This window comes from Trachurus trachurus (assembly GCF_905171665.1).
Source record: "Trachurus trachurus genome assembly, chromosome: 11".
NCBI lineage: Eukaryota > Metazoa > Chordata > Actinopteri > Carangiformes > Carangidae > Trachurus > Trachurus trachurus.
Window position 1 is genome coordinate 15,890,161 of NC_139904.1, and position 14,932 is coordinate 15,905,092.

At 42.5% G+C, this 14,932-nt stretch overlaps 2 protein-coding genes across 2 annotated transcripts; one reads left to right on the top strand and one right to left on the bottom strand.

The window, feature by feature from the left end:
• The first annotated feature begins 206 nt into the window (after positions 1-206).
• Positions 207-11,595, top strand: prcc (proline rich mitotic checkpoint control factor). Its single transcript, XM_083982374.1, has 7 exons — positions 207-1,433; positions 1,551-1,598; positions 2,003-2,485; positions 2,936-3,031; positions 3,214-3,360; positions 3,835-3,900; positions 9,691-11,595. Exons 1-7 carry the CDS (start codon positions 1,113-1,115, stop codon positions 9,775-9,777), a joined length of 1,248 nt encoding a protein of 415 aa, XP_083838500.1. The 5' UTR covers positions 207-1,112; the 3' UTR covers positions 9,778-11,595.
• A 237-nt stretch (positions 11,596-11,832) lies between these two features.
• On the bottom strand, positions 11,833-14,717 carry mrpl9 (mitochondrial ribosomal protein L9). The gene is made up of 7 exons (XM_083981790.1): positions 14,453-14,717; positions 13,514-13,673; positions 13,255-13,379; positions 13,106-13,159; positions 12,928-13,029; positions 12,716-12,799; positions 11,833-12,366 (listed from the first exon to the last, which is right to left on the bottom strand). The coding sequence occupies exons 1-7, from the start codon at positions 14,537-14,539 to the stop codon at positions 12,109-12,111; spliced, it is 870 nt and encodes a 289-aa protein (XP_083837916.1). The 5' UTR covers positions 14,540-14,717; the 3' UTR covers positions 11,833-12,108.
• Positions 14,718-14,932: the final 215 nt, after the last annotated feature.

Below are 14,932 nucleotides of genomic sequence, written 5' to 3' on the forward strand. Positions count from 1 at the left end.
TCCCAATTAACCTTGTATGGGTTTTAACACAGGAGGAGCAATAACTCAACTTATTACCACAAAGTAGTCACTTTCAAGGGAAAATCTAGTTTTATGCATAACCAAAAAATAATAACAGCCCCAAAATGTACACAATAGCTAAACAGACATGTCCACTTTTTTCCATTGTGTCCTCAGGTGTTTGGCTGTATCAAGGATAAACAACTAACAAGAAGAACATTGGACAACAAAAAGTACGTTTTAATTAAAAGTACGTGTTTCTTTTGCACACTGCCAGAAATAAAACAACATTTTAGGCAGGAAGTATCATTTGCTCATTTAGTTGTTATATTTATGTCATCTCTGAATGTGCTAAAATCAGATTATATCATTTACCCACCACGTTTTGGTTGTAGGGTGTGTTTTTGTTGTTGTTGCTAAAACTCTCAAATAAAGAGACTGCAGACATGTGTGAGATAAAGAGTGTGTTCAGTTCAACGGTTGAAATAAATATTACATAGCAGCATAAATTGATGTTGATGCACTCTCGGTCCGTGGGGGGCGGTAAGTTTTCAGCCGATTTGGAAAAAAAACTCAGGAAGAAGAAATGGCTGCGCGGAAAGCTGCGCAGTTGTCGTTTCTTTCAATCATGAATGATGGAGGCGAATGTTTTGATGGAGTCTAGGGACTAACTAGATGTGCTTGTTAGCGTAACACCACACTACAGTCGGCGTAAAAACACACCTGCTGCATCGACCGAGGTGCAGCAGCGGGTCTGTGACGGATCTTATCGGACGGAGAGAGATTTGGTCGGTTTTGCTCTCATCGTTGACTGCGGCGGCCTAGCCAGCGTTAAGCTAGCGCTGAGAAGTTGGGACAGTGCTTTTCATTCCCCGAGCTCACTGCGAGGCCCATCTTTTAATCTGCTGTCCACACACTGCAGCTCCACTGGGAATAATTTCACATCGTTGCGGCTTTATAGTTGAAAGATTATCGCAACGTACCTTCAGTGGAAGTCAGCTGCTCCTCGGGAAAACGCCAGAAGTGAGTAGGGCTTCTTGAGAACAAAACCAAGAGGAAGAGGTTATCCATGTCCACGGGCTACTGCAGATCTTTTAACAACATCAGCAAGTATGTCTCTAGTCGCCTACGGCAGCAGTGATGATAGTGACTCAGAGGAAACCTCCACCTCTGCCGCACCGGAGAGCAAAGTCAGCACAGGAGGACTCTTCTCTCTCCTGCCTGCGCCTAAAAAGCCAGCATCGGCGGGAGGAAGCGATGGACCAAGCAGCAAGGAGAAAAGAGCGAAGCCCTCAGCAGGGGACAGCACGTCAAATGATGACCTAGAACATCCTCCTCCACCATCTAAAGGAGGTTTATTTTCCAGCCTGCCTAGGCCGAGGAAGCGAGCAGATCCTGTCAAAATCACTGTGCCACAGATCCAGAGACACGACGTGAGTACTGAGCCTGACCAGCCGAAGGGGTTGATCCATATTGCAGATCCTGTGGTATATATATATATACAGTAATCAGGTTGTAATTCAGAGTCTTTGTGTGTCTCTGTCCTATAGTCAGACTCTGATGATGACGAACCAGCAAAAAAGAAACCACAACCTCAGGTGAGAAAATCTCAATGTGACAAATGAAAGAAATGTTCCCTCCCTCATCTCCGTCTCAGATAACAAAGCAATAATGTATCCGTCATGTCAGATCTCCTCAGAACCACATTATAGGGTTGTGTACACATGACACAATATTTGTGTTGTGTTAATAAAACACTAGAGTTGAGTTATCAATCGTAATGTTTGCATGCATAATTTGCACACACTGCAGACTATGCTTCACATACCAGACTAGATTTAACTCTTCTACTTGCTCTTTGGCTCTTTAACTCTGCAGATGAGGCTATAAATACATTAAAAGGCAGGAATGCAGCGACAATGAATATATTAATACATCTCATTATGCCTGTAAATCCCTGAACTCACACATCCTATTTCTATCCGTATCTCGCCTCCCTCAGGGTGCAGGCTTGGCTGCCCTCCTGCCACAACCGAAAAACCTGACAGTGAAGGAGACTGACAGACTCCTGATTCCTCATACACTCACCAAACGGCAAGAACCCAAAGGACCCAAGCCCGGGACGCCCGCTCAGGGTCTGGGTTCTAGCGCTTCTCCCTCTGCTATCAAAGCTGCTGCAAAGTCAGCCGCCCTGCAGCTGGCTAGACAAATAGCCGCCGATGACCAGGATAACGAGGATGATATAACCCCACAGAACTACTTCTCCCTAGGAGAAAGCTCCCAGCCCCTCCCTGCAGTCGTCCCGAGCTTAGACCCCGAGCCAGGAGCCCCTGCAGAGCCTCTCCCTTTTGCAGCTGCTGATGATGAGCCCGGTCAGTCAGATGCCCCTCTTGACTTTGGAGGGAGCCACGAGGGAGCTGGTGGATGGGGAAGTCAATATTCTCAGTATCAGCAGCCCGTGACAGGCCCAGAGGCGTTCCCTCAGGTAACTACGACTGAAACTGTTTGTTATAACCTCATCATCTCAACGGAATTACGCGCTTGTTGCTCATTTGTGAGAACCTTTCATATAAACGTGTAAATTAATTTGTTTAAGAATAAGGCAGAGCCAGTCTTCCCAGAAGAGCTGAATTGTCATTTGAACAGTGGGGTAATAAGATCTGATTGCTGCCATGGAAACCATGACTGCTGAGGCACACATTCCTCCAGCATCTGGTCACTTATGCCAAATATAGAGCACATATGGAAATGAGCCCTGCTCAAAAATACAAGTGAACCCTCATGTTTATTTATTATGATAAAAAAAAAAGAATAAACTTATAGGCCACAGAGCAACATACAAGGTTAATATTTTAATTCTTAAACATTGATACTGTAGAGAACAATTACTCCATCAGTGACATCCCAGACTTTTTTTCCTTTTCTCCTACGAAAGGAATATTATAATGAGTCATACTACCAAGACTCTAACCCTGGATTATCGGAGGACGCTGAAGAGCCTGGACAATCTGCCATGTTTGATGATGAAGCGGTAAGAAGAGTGTTACTTTTTCTCCCAAATGATTTTGTGTAGATGTCATAATGTACACAAACTTTTTTTCCTGACATTGCAGCTGTCATAGTATCATCCAATTACAGAAACGTGAAAACAGGGCTGCAACAGTTTCACTCAAACCGGCCGTCCCCCCCCCCCCCCCCCCCCCTTTATTTCAGTTCATGCGGCTGCAGGGGAAAAGAAACAGAGGGAAAGAGGAGGTGAAATTCCTGGAGATCAAGGGAGACGATCAGCTGAGCGGCAACCAGCAGTGGATGACCAAGAGCATGACGGAAGAGAAACAGACCCGCCAGTCTTTCAGCAAGGTGACCTCATCTCTCTCTGCTGGGTGTTGGCTGCAAGTTTTGCATGTGCAGAAAAACCGACAGGGTGTGAGGTCGCTCTCAGCTTCATGTTGACGTCTCTGCTTTTGTAGAGAGAAGTTGTATTCAACCAACTACTGTTAAATACAAAACCAAGACTCGGTTGAAACTGGGAATGTGTATGAAGTCATAAAGGAAATGGCGATGGATATCTGGTGTTTGAGGTTTCTACTTCAAAATGCACATGGGCTCGGTTTACTAAGCTACGGGAAGAATGGTTTCATGCAAGCCAAACTTTTTAGGCAAACTTATCTCTCACGTGTCTTCTCGGTTTGAGAGAAACAACACGCATGACAATTTCACTGGGTGGACACTTTAACTATCGCACACACACACACACACACACACACACACAGGGCTGATCGTTTTGTGTTGTAATGTAACTATAACTTGTTCTCATTCTCTTCTTTCCTGCAGAAAAAGGGAGAGCAGCCCACAGGACAGCAGCGACGCAAGCACCAGATAACATATCTTATCCACCAGGTGAATGCTGCTAACGCTCAAATGACACTTTCTGTGTTTGTGACACACATTTTATCACATAGCTGCTCGGTGACACTGTGTCTGAGTTGATGTTTTTTTTTAAGGACTGGTTATCCTTATACCACCAGCATAATTCAACTACCTAGCTGCATCTGCTTTGCAATAGGTTTTAATTTTCAGTTGGTTTTTAAGGAGATGCAGGGCAGGGTAGGAGTCAGAGTTTCTCTACCGACATACCAGAAGTCGGACATGTCGGCACACACCCAGCTTCATGTTGTTGGCGGTCATGCCTGTTTGCACAGAGCAAACCATAAGTAGGGGGGGGGGATAATCATCAAGTTCAAAATTTCAACACACCCATTTGGGACTTGATTAACACTATCAATACAAGAACATTGACACCAAAAGTAACTCTGTATCTTGAAAATAACCCCCCACCCCTTGAAATTGAAAAAAATAACTAAAAAAGTGGCATTTTCTGCACATTCCGCCTGGTATGCATAAGCTATAAGCTTACTGTTTGCCAATATACTGTTGAATAAATACTTTCAACCCATTTGGGAATTAATAAACACTATTAATAGAACTGTTACACCTCAAAGTAACTCTGTATCTTGAAGATAATTAATAATTAATTAATAATAATCTTTAATAATAATCCTTAAAATTAAAAAATAACACAAAAACAGCGTATTTTTTGGCTGTTCCGCCCTTTGTATGCATTTACTATTCTTACAGTCTGCTAATACTAAAAGACTGAACTCATTTGGAATACTTGAAAGATTTTTATTTAAAATACAAAACAGTTAAATCATTTTATTCAGTCACATTGACATGGAAAGAACTTGAACTTGTCAGACTTAAGTAGCACGTCACATTTTCCTATGTTATTCTGTCACTCCTGTCCAGATGCCAGCCTCTCAAGACTTTCTTGGAATTTTGCATATTCCAGTGTGGTTCGGTCACTCCTCTTGCCCAGGTATGCCATGAGAGCATCTCCAAACTCCTGTGCTGTTTTCATCCTCCTCTTCCCACTGGGCAGTGTCACCTGGATTCTGAAGATAGGATCGACTTTTGGCAGAAGCGTGGTACTTTCTCTTGCAAACTGAACCTCAAGCTTCATCCTCTGCAGCTTTGCATTGTTGTTCACACTGTCATCCACAAGGAACTTCTCCACTTCCCCACTGTCAGTGAAGGGGCCACCTCTAGATTTCAGTGTGTCCAGCATGTCAAGTCTCTTCCTCTCCTTTCTTTGAGCCATCTCCTGTTTCTGGTCTGCCCCACTCTCGAATTTCGCCTTCATAAGTTTGCTCCAGTTGAGTTCAACCTCTCTTTTGGCTTGGGCTGCTGCCTTGAAACCCCTGAAGGATGGAATCTGTCCATTCCTAAGCTCCTGGCTCCTCTGTAAAATGATGGACCTACTGACTGCGTTCAGTGTGCCTAACTTCCTCAGTCTGTAGTCCACCTTGCCACATTGTCTCTCCATCCCAATGTTGTGCACAGGGGTGTCATCAATATTGCTAGCTTGTTCACTGACAGGATATTCCATTGGGAAGGTCTCCTCGTCAATCCCATATTCCCTCCTCTGCCTGGCCAGGACAGTCTGCAGGTGGGGCTGCATGATTTCTGTCAGCTTCTTCACTTCATCCAAGTGTTCGGCAGCCACGTCTGACACTGAGTTCAGGACCTCCTCTGTGTAGGTCTTCTTTACACCACTGAAAAGCTTGTCAGACACTACAGGATACTCAGGTGTTGTGAACATCGTGTAGTTGTCGCTGATTGGCTGACCTGAGCTGAGTATGGGTAGCATCTTTCTCTATGGTTCTGGCATAGAAGGGCTCCACCAAGTGCACACCCAGGCAGGCAAACACCACGAGGACCACCTTGAGGTAGGGAAGCTCCATCACTTCTCTGACGAGGCAGGCCAGGCGGTTGTTAATGTGAGGATTCTGGCTCAGGAACTCCGTCAGATGGCCTAAGTGGTATATTAGCACTGCCGCCGCCCTGGAGAGACACCCAAACCTGCTGTCTTTGTAGGAAAACAGCACACTGGATACTTGCCTTTGCTCAAGGAAGAGGAGGAATTCCCTGTAGCGGTTCCAGGGTTTGTGGGCATACTCAGGAGCCACCAACTTGAGGCACATGTCCAGTGCCTGTCCAGCCACACTGGCATTCTTGCTGTCTACATCTAGCCTGGCTCTCGCCAGACCCTTGTAGTTCCGCAAAGCTCCACCAGAGGCGCTACGCTCAGCTTCACACAAGGGTCTGGACTCGAGGCCAATGCAAACTTCTTCCCCGGAGCAAAAAATAATGAACCAATCAGGATCGCCGGGCGGGACTTTCTGAGGTGTGACGTAGCGCTGAAGCGACTGTTTGAGTCAAACAACAATGGCGGCTCGCAGTGAGTGGCTGAAGTAGCACGTCATTCAAGATAACGGACAAGTGGTTTATCCAATCACATACAAGATTTTTTTTACAAGGCCCCGCCTTCTGAAATGAATCGCCTATGGAGCAGTCCCAGACCCTTGTGTGGAGCTCAGCGTAGCTTTGCGGAACTACAAGGGTCTGGCGAGAGTCAGGCTAGTCTACATCCAGATCCACCATGAAACTCTGTAGCACTTGCTCCATCTTCATATCAGCCTCCACCAACCGCATCACCTTATTCATGGCACTGCTGAAGCCCAGTGTAGTGTGGGTGCCACAAAATATCTGCCCTGCTGGTGTTTCCAAGCTGTACATCTCTGCCAACAGCTTTGAAAACCCTTTGTTGTGCTCTGTGCTGTCAGTCATATGTGCATCTACAAGTTTATATACATCCTCCACACTGACTCCTCTGACCGACGCCAGTATTTCGAACCCCATATCTACTTGCATTGCTATGTCCTCAGTGGTCTCTCGATGGATTGGTAAGATAGGCAGAGGAAATAGGCTGTCTTGACCCACATGCAGCCCTTGTACCATGAACTGGCCTACACCTTTCTTTGTGGTGCTGTCCGATGCATGTGTGATCATTCTACCCTTCTCCTTCTCCTCCTCAAGCTTATCCACAACTAGACACAGACTTTGGGCCTCAATTTGCTGCAGAGCTGCCCTTATGCTTCTAGTACTTGGCACTGTATCCTTGTCAAAGATCTCATCACATTCCCCAGCACTTTTCCAGCTTCGTCCAAACATAGTGTTGCCTACTTCAATCACAGCTGAGCTCGCCTCACTGATAGACAGTCCCTTTCCTGAGAGATTGGCTATAGTTGTATAGAACTCATCCCGGACTTTTCTCTCAGACAATCGTATGTGTTGAAACTCTTGTGGTAGTGGATCTTCATCCATGTCTAGTTCAGCAACATCCGTGAAGATTTTTTTCCTTCCCTTGGGTTCTGCTCGCACCTCACTCTCTTCACCCTCCTTTTGAAGCTGCGTGTCAGTCTCAGACATCTGTCTCAGTCGCTTTGGGGGTGTGCCCTCTTTCTCTTCATCGCTGCTGCAGCTGGATATCTCACCAGCTTCAATCAAGATATCTGTGATATGGTCCAGAGTTTGATATGAGAACTGCTGGTCTCTCTTCCTCTGGTACTCTTCGCTCCTCTCCCTCAACCTTTGGGTTCGCATCATGCTATGGTACCAGACAGGGTCCACACCTTTAGAACAGAACATCCTTCGCTCTGTCTTCTGGTCTTCATAGTATTTGTGCTCCATCTCACTCATGCTTACACACCACTCTTTCTCCAGTGATTGCCGCCGTATGGGGTCGTGGGCAAATACATCAAAGAGCTCAGACTTTGTATGAAATAACTCTTTGTATTGTTGGACAGCCAGTGAGTCTTCTTTCCCTGTCTGCCCATACCTCTTTCTGCCCTCACTGAACTGTTTCCAGACCCTTTCTACCTTCCTCTGGATGGTGCTCAAGGAAACACAAAACACAGTATCGTGGTAGTACTTGGCGTAGACCTGTTTTGCCACTTCCCGTGCTGCCATGGTTGTAGTCACTCTCCCATTGCCCATCTCCAGGTGGTACCGTATCATGCTTATGACACTCTGCAGTGTGGGGAGTTTTGTGGGTGGTTGGAAGTTCTTGGAGGGAGGAAAGTCGGTATCTGCATTATAAATGATTCCAGTGGATCTAGTGGTGGACATGCGTCTGGGCTCTGCCATGTTTGATGATGTCATCAGACTGATGTGACTTCTCTGAAAAAGATAAATATTCTAAATTAGATTAAGTTACAGCATTACATACAAACAAACACATTCACACATGCCGTGCACGCTGTGGTGGACTGGTAAAAAAAAAAAACTATAAATATTTATAAATAGGGCAACAAGGATATTTAAAAAAAGATATATAATAATAATAATAATAATAATAATAATAATAATAATAATAATAATAATAATAATAATAATAATAATAATAATAATAATAAAGCTAGCTGGCTAATTTAAGCAAAAACATGTAAGATCAACTGCTAGCTAGCTAAATATAAATATTTATAAATAGGGCAACAAGAATATAAAAAAAAAGATATAAAATAATAATAATAATATAATAACAATATAATAATAATAATAATAATAATAATATTTTAATAATAAAGCTAGCTGGCTAATTTAAGCAAAAACATGTAAGATCAACTGCTAGCTAGCTACTGCTAGCTACTGCTAGCTAGCTAAATATAAATATTTATAAATAGGGCAACAAGGGTATTTAAAAAATATATATAATAATAATAATAATAATAATAATAATAATAATAATAATAATAATATAAAGCTAGCTGGTTATTTTCAGCAAAAACATGTCAGATCAACTGCTATCTAGCTAGCTAGCTACTGCTAGCTATCTACTTTGAGGTGTCAAGGAACTAACTGCTAGCTAGCTAGTTTGAGCTACAGCTAGCAAGATAAAAGTATGCCTAATATTGAATGGAACTTGACACAAAGCTAAATTGTTATATAATTTTGTTAAAAAGGAAGAAAAAAAACATACCTGCGACAGCTCTTGTTTAACTGCTTGTCTGATGGTGTGTTGAATATGATCGTCTGCTTGGGGATTTCAATGGTTTGCTTGCAGTCAACCAGGAGCCACAATGCATTATGTAGGTATTATATTACATTAGAACACCTGTCAACATCTGACAGGTGAATCAAAGTGTTATCTTAAGATTTTATTTTATTTTTAATGATAACAGGGGGAAAAAGTGTGAAAAAAACATGTCCGATTTAGTTTTTTAGGTGGGGTGGGGGGTTTATTTCATGATAGGTACCAACTCCCAATACAAAATATCCCCTAAATGACCCAATGCACCATCCCTGAAGTGGGTGTAATCATTTTCCATTTTTTAAATTTTTTGGTCATTTATCCCCTCCCCCTACCATAAGCCTTGTGTTGACGACTGTACGCCTGCACTTCTCCTACAGCAGGTTGCAGAAATCTTCAAGGCAATCAAACACACCATAAATGTAGATGAGTTTGTCTTAATCTCACTTGTTTGACTTTCAGAGAATTTGGCCCATTAGTGAGTAATATTGGATGTTGTTTTATTTGTACACGCCTTGAATGGCGTTCAGTGGTTTGAGCGAGCGCACAGGGTGGAGATTTATTTGCATTGCTGCTGTGCTGGTCGCACTGAGAACTCGTATTCGTCCGTACACTCAGGCTTTTGGCTCATCAGGTTTTCCCCTGATATCTGTGGTCACAAGCGTGTCCAAATTACAGCACATGGAATTTAACAACTTGTAAAAATAGATGGTTTTGCAGAATTAAACCAAGATTTTCCTTCATCTGTTCTTTCACAGGCGAAGGAACGTGAGCTGGAGCTGAAGAACAACTGGGCAGAAAACAAGCTAACCCGCCGGCAGACCCAGGCCAAATATGGTTTCTAAATGTCACGCTGCGGACTCTTGGTGGCACGTGGAAACCCTGCATCCGAAAGTAGAGTAGAATGCTTTCCAAGATTTCCCAAACAAAGGGACGGTTGTTTTTTTTTTTTTTTTTTTGGGAGGGGGGGACAGTACACATACCTAAATACAAAATCTCCCCCTTCTCCTCCATCCTGCATTTGTGTTGAACTGTTAATATTCAATAGTTGTTTTGGTCGACTGTTTGATAAGGTGTTCCTCCTACATCGAAACTCCAGTTACAGCCATTAAACTCTCCTTTGACTGTAGTTTTACATGAATAAACAGTAATTTCACTTCTTTTTCTAAACTGGTACCATACCTATAAATAACAGCGCCAAGGCGTTTTTAAGATACCTTTGGTCAGTCTGTGGCAGAAAGGATGTAATGTGACCCTGAAGTGGCCGTTACAGATGTGTGTGCGCGTGTGCTTCCTGTTGGGACATTGATGTACGGCTCCTATTTTCTGTGACATCACTGTTTAAACAGCTTGGTTCTCTGGCAATCACTCAAATATTAATGAACTGTTTTCATTGATGAAAAGAAAAGAACTAAAGTCGTTAGGGGACACACACACATACTGTATATATATATACAAACATACACACATGTATTTATACAGTCAACAACTTTTTAATGAGTTGATGTAATTGCTGGGAAATAAACCAGTTATATTTGCTACTAAAAGTTGTTCATAGTTGATTTCCAGATATTCAGTTTGTTTTATTTATTAATAAATTGCCAGAGAACCAAACATGCATCCCAGTTGGATAGTGACGATCGGGCTGGAGAACATTTGAATTTTCTTAAACATTAACCAGGAACTTTATCTCAGTTCTACGTGACTGTGTGTCCTCCAGGTGCAGAACTCAGAAATCCCAACGTTTGTTTTTTCCCCCTGAATGGATGACTCCCTGATCCTTGACGTTTTCCAGATTGCAGAATGCAGCATTTATATGAATCTGTTTTATTTTAGCTGGATGAGAGAGGTGAAATTCTGTCATCATGATAAACCAGGAATATGTGTGTATGTGGTTTGTCCACAGCCAGTGAGCCAGAGTATTGTAAATAAGGTGAATACTTTTGTTAAAGGAAAGACGCTATGAACTGTGCAGAGGCGAAACAAAAATACTGCCACCTTTTTCCTGCTGTGGAGAACACCGCAGGATATCTGTTCTTTTAGACGTTAAGGATTTAGAAGAAGCCTTTTTATCAGCTTTTCACTGAGGCATTGACATCGTTGTAAAGTTTAACATGTTTCCCCCCTTTCCTATATCGAAGCAATAGATGAAAACCTCCCGTCAGTGTTGTTTGTTCTCCAAGAGCAGCAGTGTGAACTCATGGGCCAGCTTCCAGCTACACAACGGACTGACGGTGGAGGCTCAATGTACCAACACATGAACAACCTGAGCTGCCTTAAAGTCTAATCTGATGTTGACATGAACATCTTAAACATACCAGCAGTCAGGATTGCTTTCAAATGTTACAGTCACCTGCAGTGCTTATGTAACATATCTCAGAGACAGGAATATAAGTTATACAGCTTCAGTAATAACGTTGAGATTTTTTTTTTTGTTATTATTATTGCACCTTTTCCTCGACCTACCTTCGTACAAACATGTGCAGTAAAGCTCCCTATAATTAGCAAATCTGTTTACTGTAGCATCAGTCACATACACACAGGTTTGTTGAGACATGCCGCGGTACTCTGACCTACACAGACGGGAGGGGGAATCCTAACGGTGGTGAGTTAGTTGGACAACACTGGGAAAGACTCTTTTTGTTTTCCTTATTCTTTTGTTATGTGTGTTGTGCAGTTAAACTTGATCAATAAATCTTTTCCTTCCCTGGCTCTGTATCTTCGAAAGCCACCGGGCATTTCTTTTTAATGATTACCAGTATCACAAAATCAGGTTACATTTGTAAATAAGAAATTGTTCTTAATTGCTTGCCTGGGTAAATAAAGGTTAAATAAAATAAACAAAAAAAAACATAGGCAACATGGAAAAACATAATTTCCTCCTGCAGCATTGTCAACATATATAGCTTTTATTTTCCATTGTACTAAATAACACTGTATTTACAGTCAGTTTCAAATTAGATGAAAAATTCTTCCACATTACTAAAAGGATTGTTTTATGGTACGTCTACAACCACTGGAATCAAGTGACAGAAGAGAGATTGTGTTGATTTCTGAGTTTGCCAGATGAAAAACATTTAAATAACTAAACCCACAGCAGTTTTTGCTTGTACACTGTGTATTACAGGTAAACACAATCCGCTGTAGCCGTGTGAACGTCTTCATTCGGAGTCCTTTTAATCCTTTTTTGGCCCGTCACTTGGTGGTGCTGTTGCATCTTGAGTTGCAGGTGTTTCTGAAGCTTCAACAACCTGACTGACAGAGTCTTTAGCAGGCTCGGCCGCTGCCGTCTCTGAAACTGCCTTCACCACAGCTTGGTCTTCATCAGCGGCCTCCTGCTGCTTTTGTCTTTTCAGCTGCTGCTGGTGCCTTGCAGACTGGTCTTCATATGGCAGCAGTGACATGGGGATGCGGACTGTGCTTATCCCATTAACCTGGAGGGTAACAATATGAAGAATGAGCCTTGTTGTGGTACAACGACGGCCAAACTTGCAGTTGTTTTGGAGCTTCCATGCAGCTTCAGGCAGGTGTGAAAAAGGACTAAAACTCAAATTAAGCTTTGCAGTAAGGGGTTAAAACTTTGTCCTATGTGGTTTTAGAATTTGGCAAGATCACAAAAACGTTTTAATTTCTTCTTACACCATGTATGTCAAACATGCTCATCTGCAACTATGGCATTTTTAAGTTGTTTAATTTAGTTTCTAACAACCTAAATGCATCTAAAACGTGGAGCTGCATGCATGGGTTGCACTGAAAAAAACAAAAAATATCAACATTTCTCACCGTGACTTCGCACCAGTAGTCACCCAACTCCTTGATTGACTCAAAAGGAAGAGTCAGTGCATGAGGTGGCACAACAACTCCCAGCTGAAAAGAAATTTTATTGAACTCAATGAAAAACAATTATGGAAGCACTTTCTGAATGTCAAACCGTACATTCCTCAGGATAAAAGGATAATATAGGAGAAAGATGAGGACAGGAAAGACTGACTGACCTTCTTGACAAACTGTCTGCAGACGATCTCCTTAGTGAGCTGGAACTCTTCAGAGGGCATTTTGTGGATCTTCAGCTTGGAGCGTTTGAGGAACTCCACCGTCTGTAAAAACACCAGTGTTTTAAAAACAGTATTTATATAATAAACACAATAAACACTTCTGTGGACCAACACTCACCAGTTCTCCAGTTCGCGTTTGGATTCTGTCCTCTGGCTTCCCCTCGCGCAAAAGCTGCAAGAGAAACAATGTGAAAGTGATAAACAGGTCAACGCTGCAGTCTAACATGTGGAGGTAAATAAATACAGATACTATAGGTCAGTACGCACTCGTAACTCCTCAGCAAACATGTCTTTGTTCTCCGGTGATGGATACACTGCCAGGCCTTGGGGCAGCAGCTTGTTTCTGCCGACTGATTTCTTCACAAACACAGTTTCTCCTCGTCCACCGAGCTCTGTCAGGACAAAGCCAAGAGAGAAATACTTTGTTCATCATTCCTTCACATATACTGGTCCCTGAATAAAAACATGACAGGTCAGTGCAGTTAGTTAATCCATTTGATGTGTTTAATGCACTAAGAATACTCACTTGGTACTGTCTGAGTCAGAATGAGCTCCATGTTCTTCTTGGGAGCATTTTTGGTGTCTTCAACAAACTTGTAGACCCTGTGTCTTCGGGGATGGAGCCTCGGTGGGCGGCCGACTTTTGACAAAGGGACCTGCCACCATCGCTCCACCACCACTGTGTTCTGGGGAAACATCAAGCACAAAAGTCACTTGTAACCTTGTACTGTTGTTATGGCTCTTTGGCACAAAGCAGCTGTAGGTCAGAGGAGTGAAGCATTATGGGTAATTGAGTGCCAATACTTGATATATAAACTCGTCTCCGTCTTAAGACTTAGGACAAGTAATGTGTTGTGTGTTTTTGATAAACAACATCAATCATTCTGATAAGAATTTAGGACTTGAGGTGATGTAATTCAGACAAAATATTCAATATGAATCCAGTCCCCAAAACCTGAGCAGTAAAACTGACCAGTGATATTTAGGAAAACACACTGAGTCACTGGAAGACAAAGTGCATCAGTCCATCTTAGAGGAATGCAAATTGTCAAGTCATTTTAACAAATTTCTGGAGATTAAGATCTCCTGAAAAAATGTTACGCAACACAAGTTCTGTAAAATGAAAACAGGAAATTAAAGACACACCACCAAACCTCCACTCATGAAGTCAGATTATAGATCAGAAAATAAACTGCCTGCTCACAGACTGGACAAACTGATTATTATACTAATATTTGTTAAAACAATAAATATGCCTTTATAACAGAAAAGAGAAGAAGAAGTCCTAGAGCATCCCTCCGTCCCACAGGTTTTACTACCAGTATTGAAGACCAAAGAGACAAGAGTCTTTGTCTTTAGTGCTAATACATTTCACATTTAGGCCACTCTGGTGCTGCTTGGGGCACATACGGATGATTAGTTAGTGATCAATGCCATTGATTGTAAACTGTGCAGAGACACTGACCTGAGCAGGAGTCAGAGACAAACTCCTGACAGCAGTCTCAGTCTGACTGAGCAGCTGCTGAAGGACGCGGCGGCTCGAGCTCCACATGTTCCGTCTGCACCGCGGACAAACTCCCTCGTTCTCCGATTTGTCAGCACAGATCTATGATCTATTGAAATGTTTAGTCACAGTCTCTGTATAGCCAATAAGACCAATGTATTTACACTTCGGTCACCGCAGCGTGCATGTTAGCCAAAGCAAAAGCTACTCTATGAGCGTCGCCTTTTGATGACGTAACAGGACCCCACCTGCTGCAATAGTGGTCCGGGAAAAATCCTGAAATAAAATTCAAGTGCTTTTAATGCTTAATACATAGGATAGGCTACATACAAAATTGTAGAGTACCTTTGCATACATGAAAGTAAATAATGTATATATATAATACAATGTAAATACATTTTTTACTTTCATATACATGCAAAGATACTCTAGCCACTATTT

Excerpts from the sequence above, each read along its gene's own strand:
- prcc (XM_083982374.1), top strand. The coding sequence starts at position 1,113 with ATGTCTCTAGTCGCCTACGGCAGCAGTGATGATAGTGACTCAGAGGAA. Across the intron at positions 1,434-1,550 it reads CACAGATCCAGAGACACGAC|TCAGACTCTGATGATGACGA; the intron begins GTGAGTACTGAG and ends TCTGTCCTATAG. Across the intron at positions 3,361-3,834 it reads CCCGCCAGTCTTTCAGCAAG|AAAAAGGGAGAGCAGCCCAC; the intron begins GTGACCTCATCT and ends TCTTTCCTGCAG.
- mrpl9 (XM_083981790.1), bottom strand. The coding sequence starts at position 14,539 with ATGTGGAGCTCGAGCCGCCGCGTCCTTCAGCAGCTGCTCAGTCAGACT. Across the intron at positions 13,380-13,513 it reads TCTGACTCAGACAGTACCAA|AGCTCGGTGGACGAGGAGAA; the intron begins GTGAGTATTCTT and ends TTGTCCTGACAG. Across the intron at positions 12,367-12,715 it reads ACTACTGGTGCGAAGTCACG|GTTAATGGGATAAGCACAGT; the intron begins GTGAGAAATGTT and ends GTTACCCTCCAG.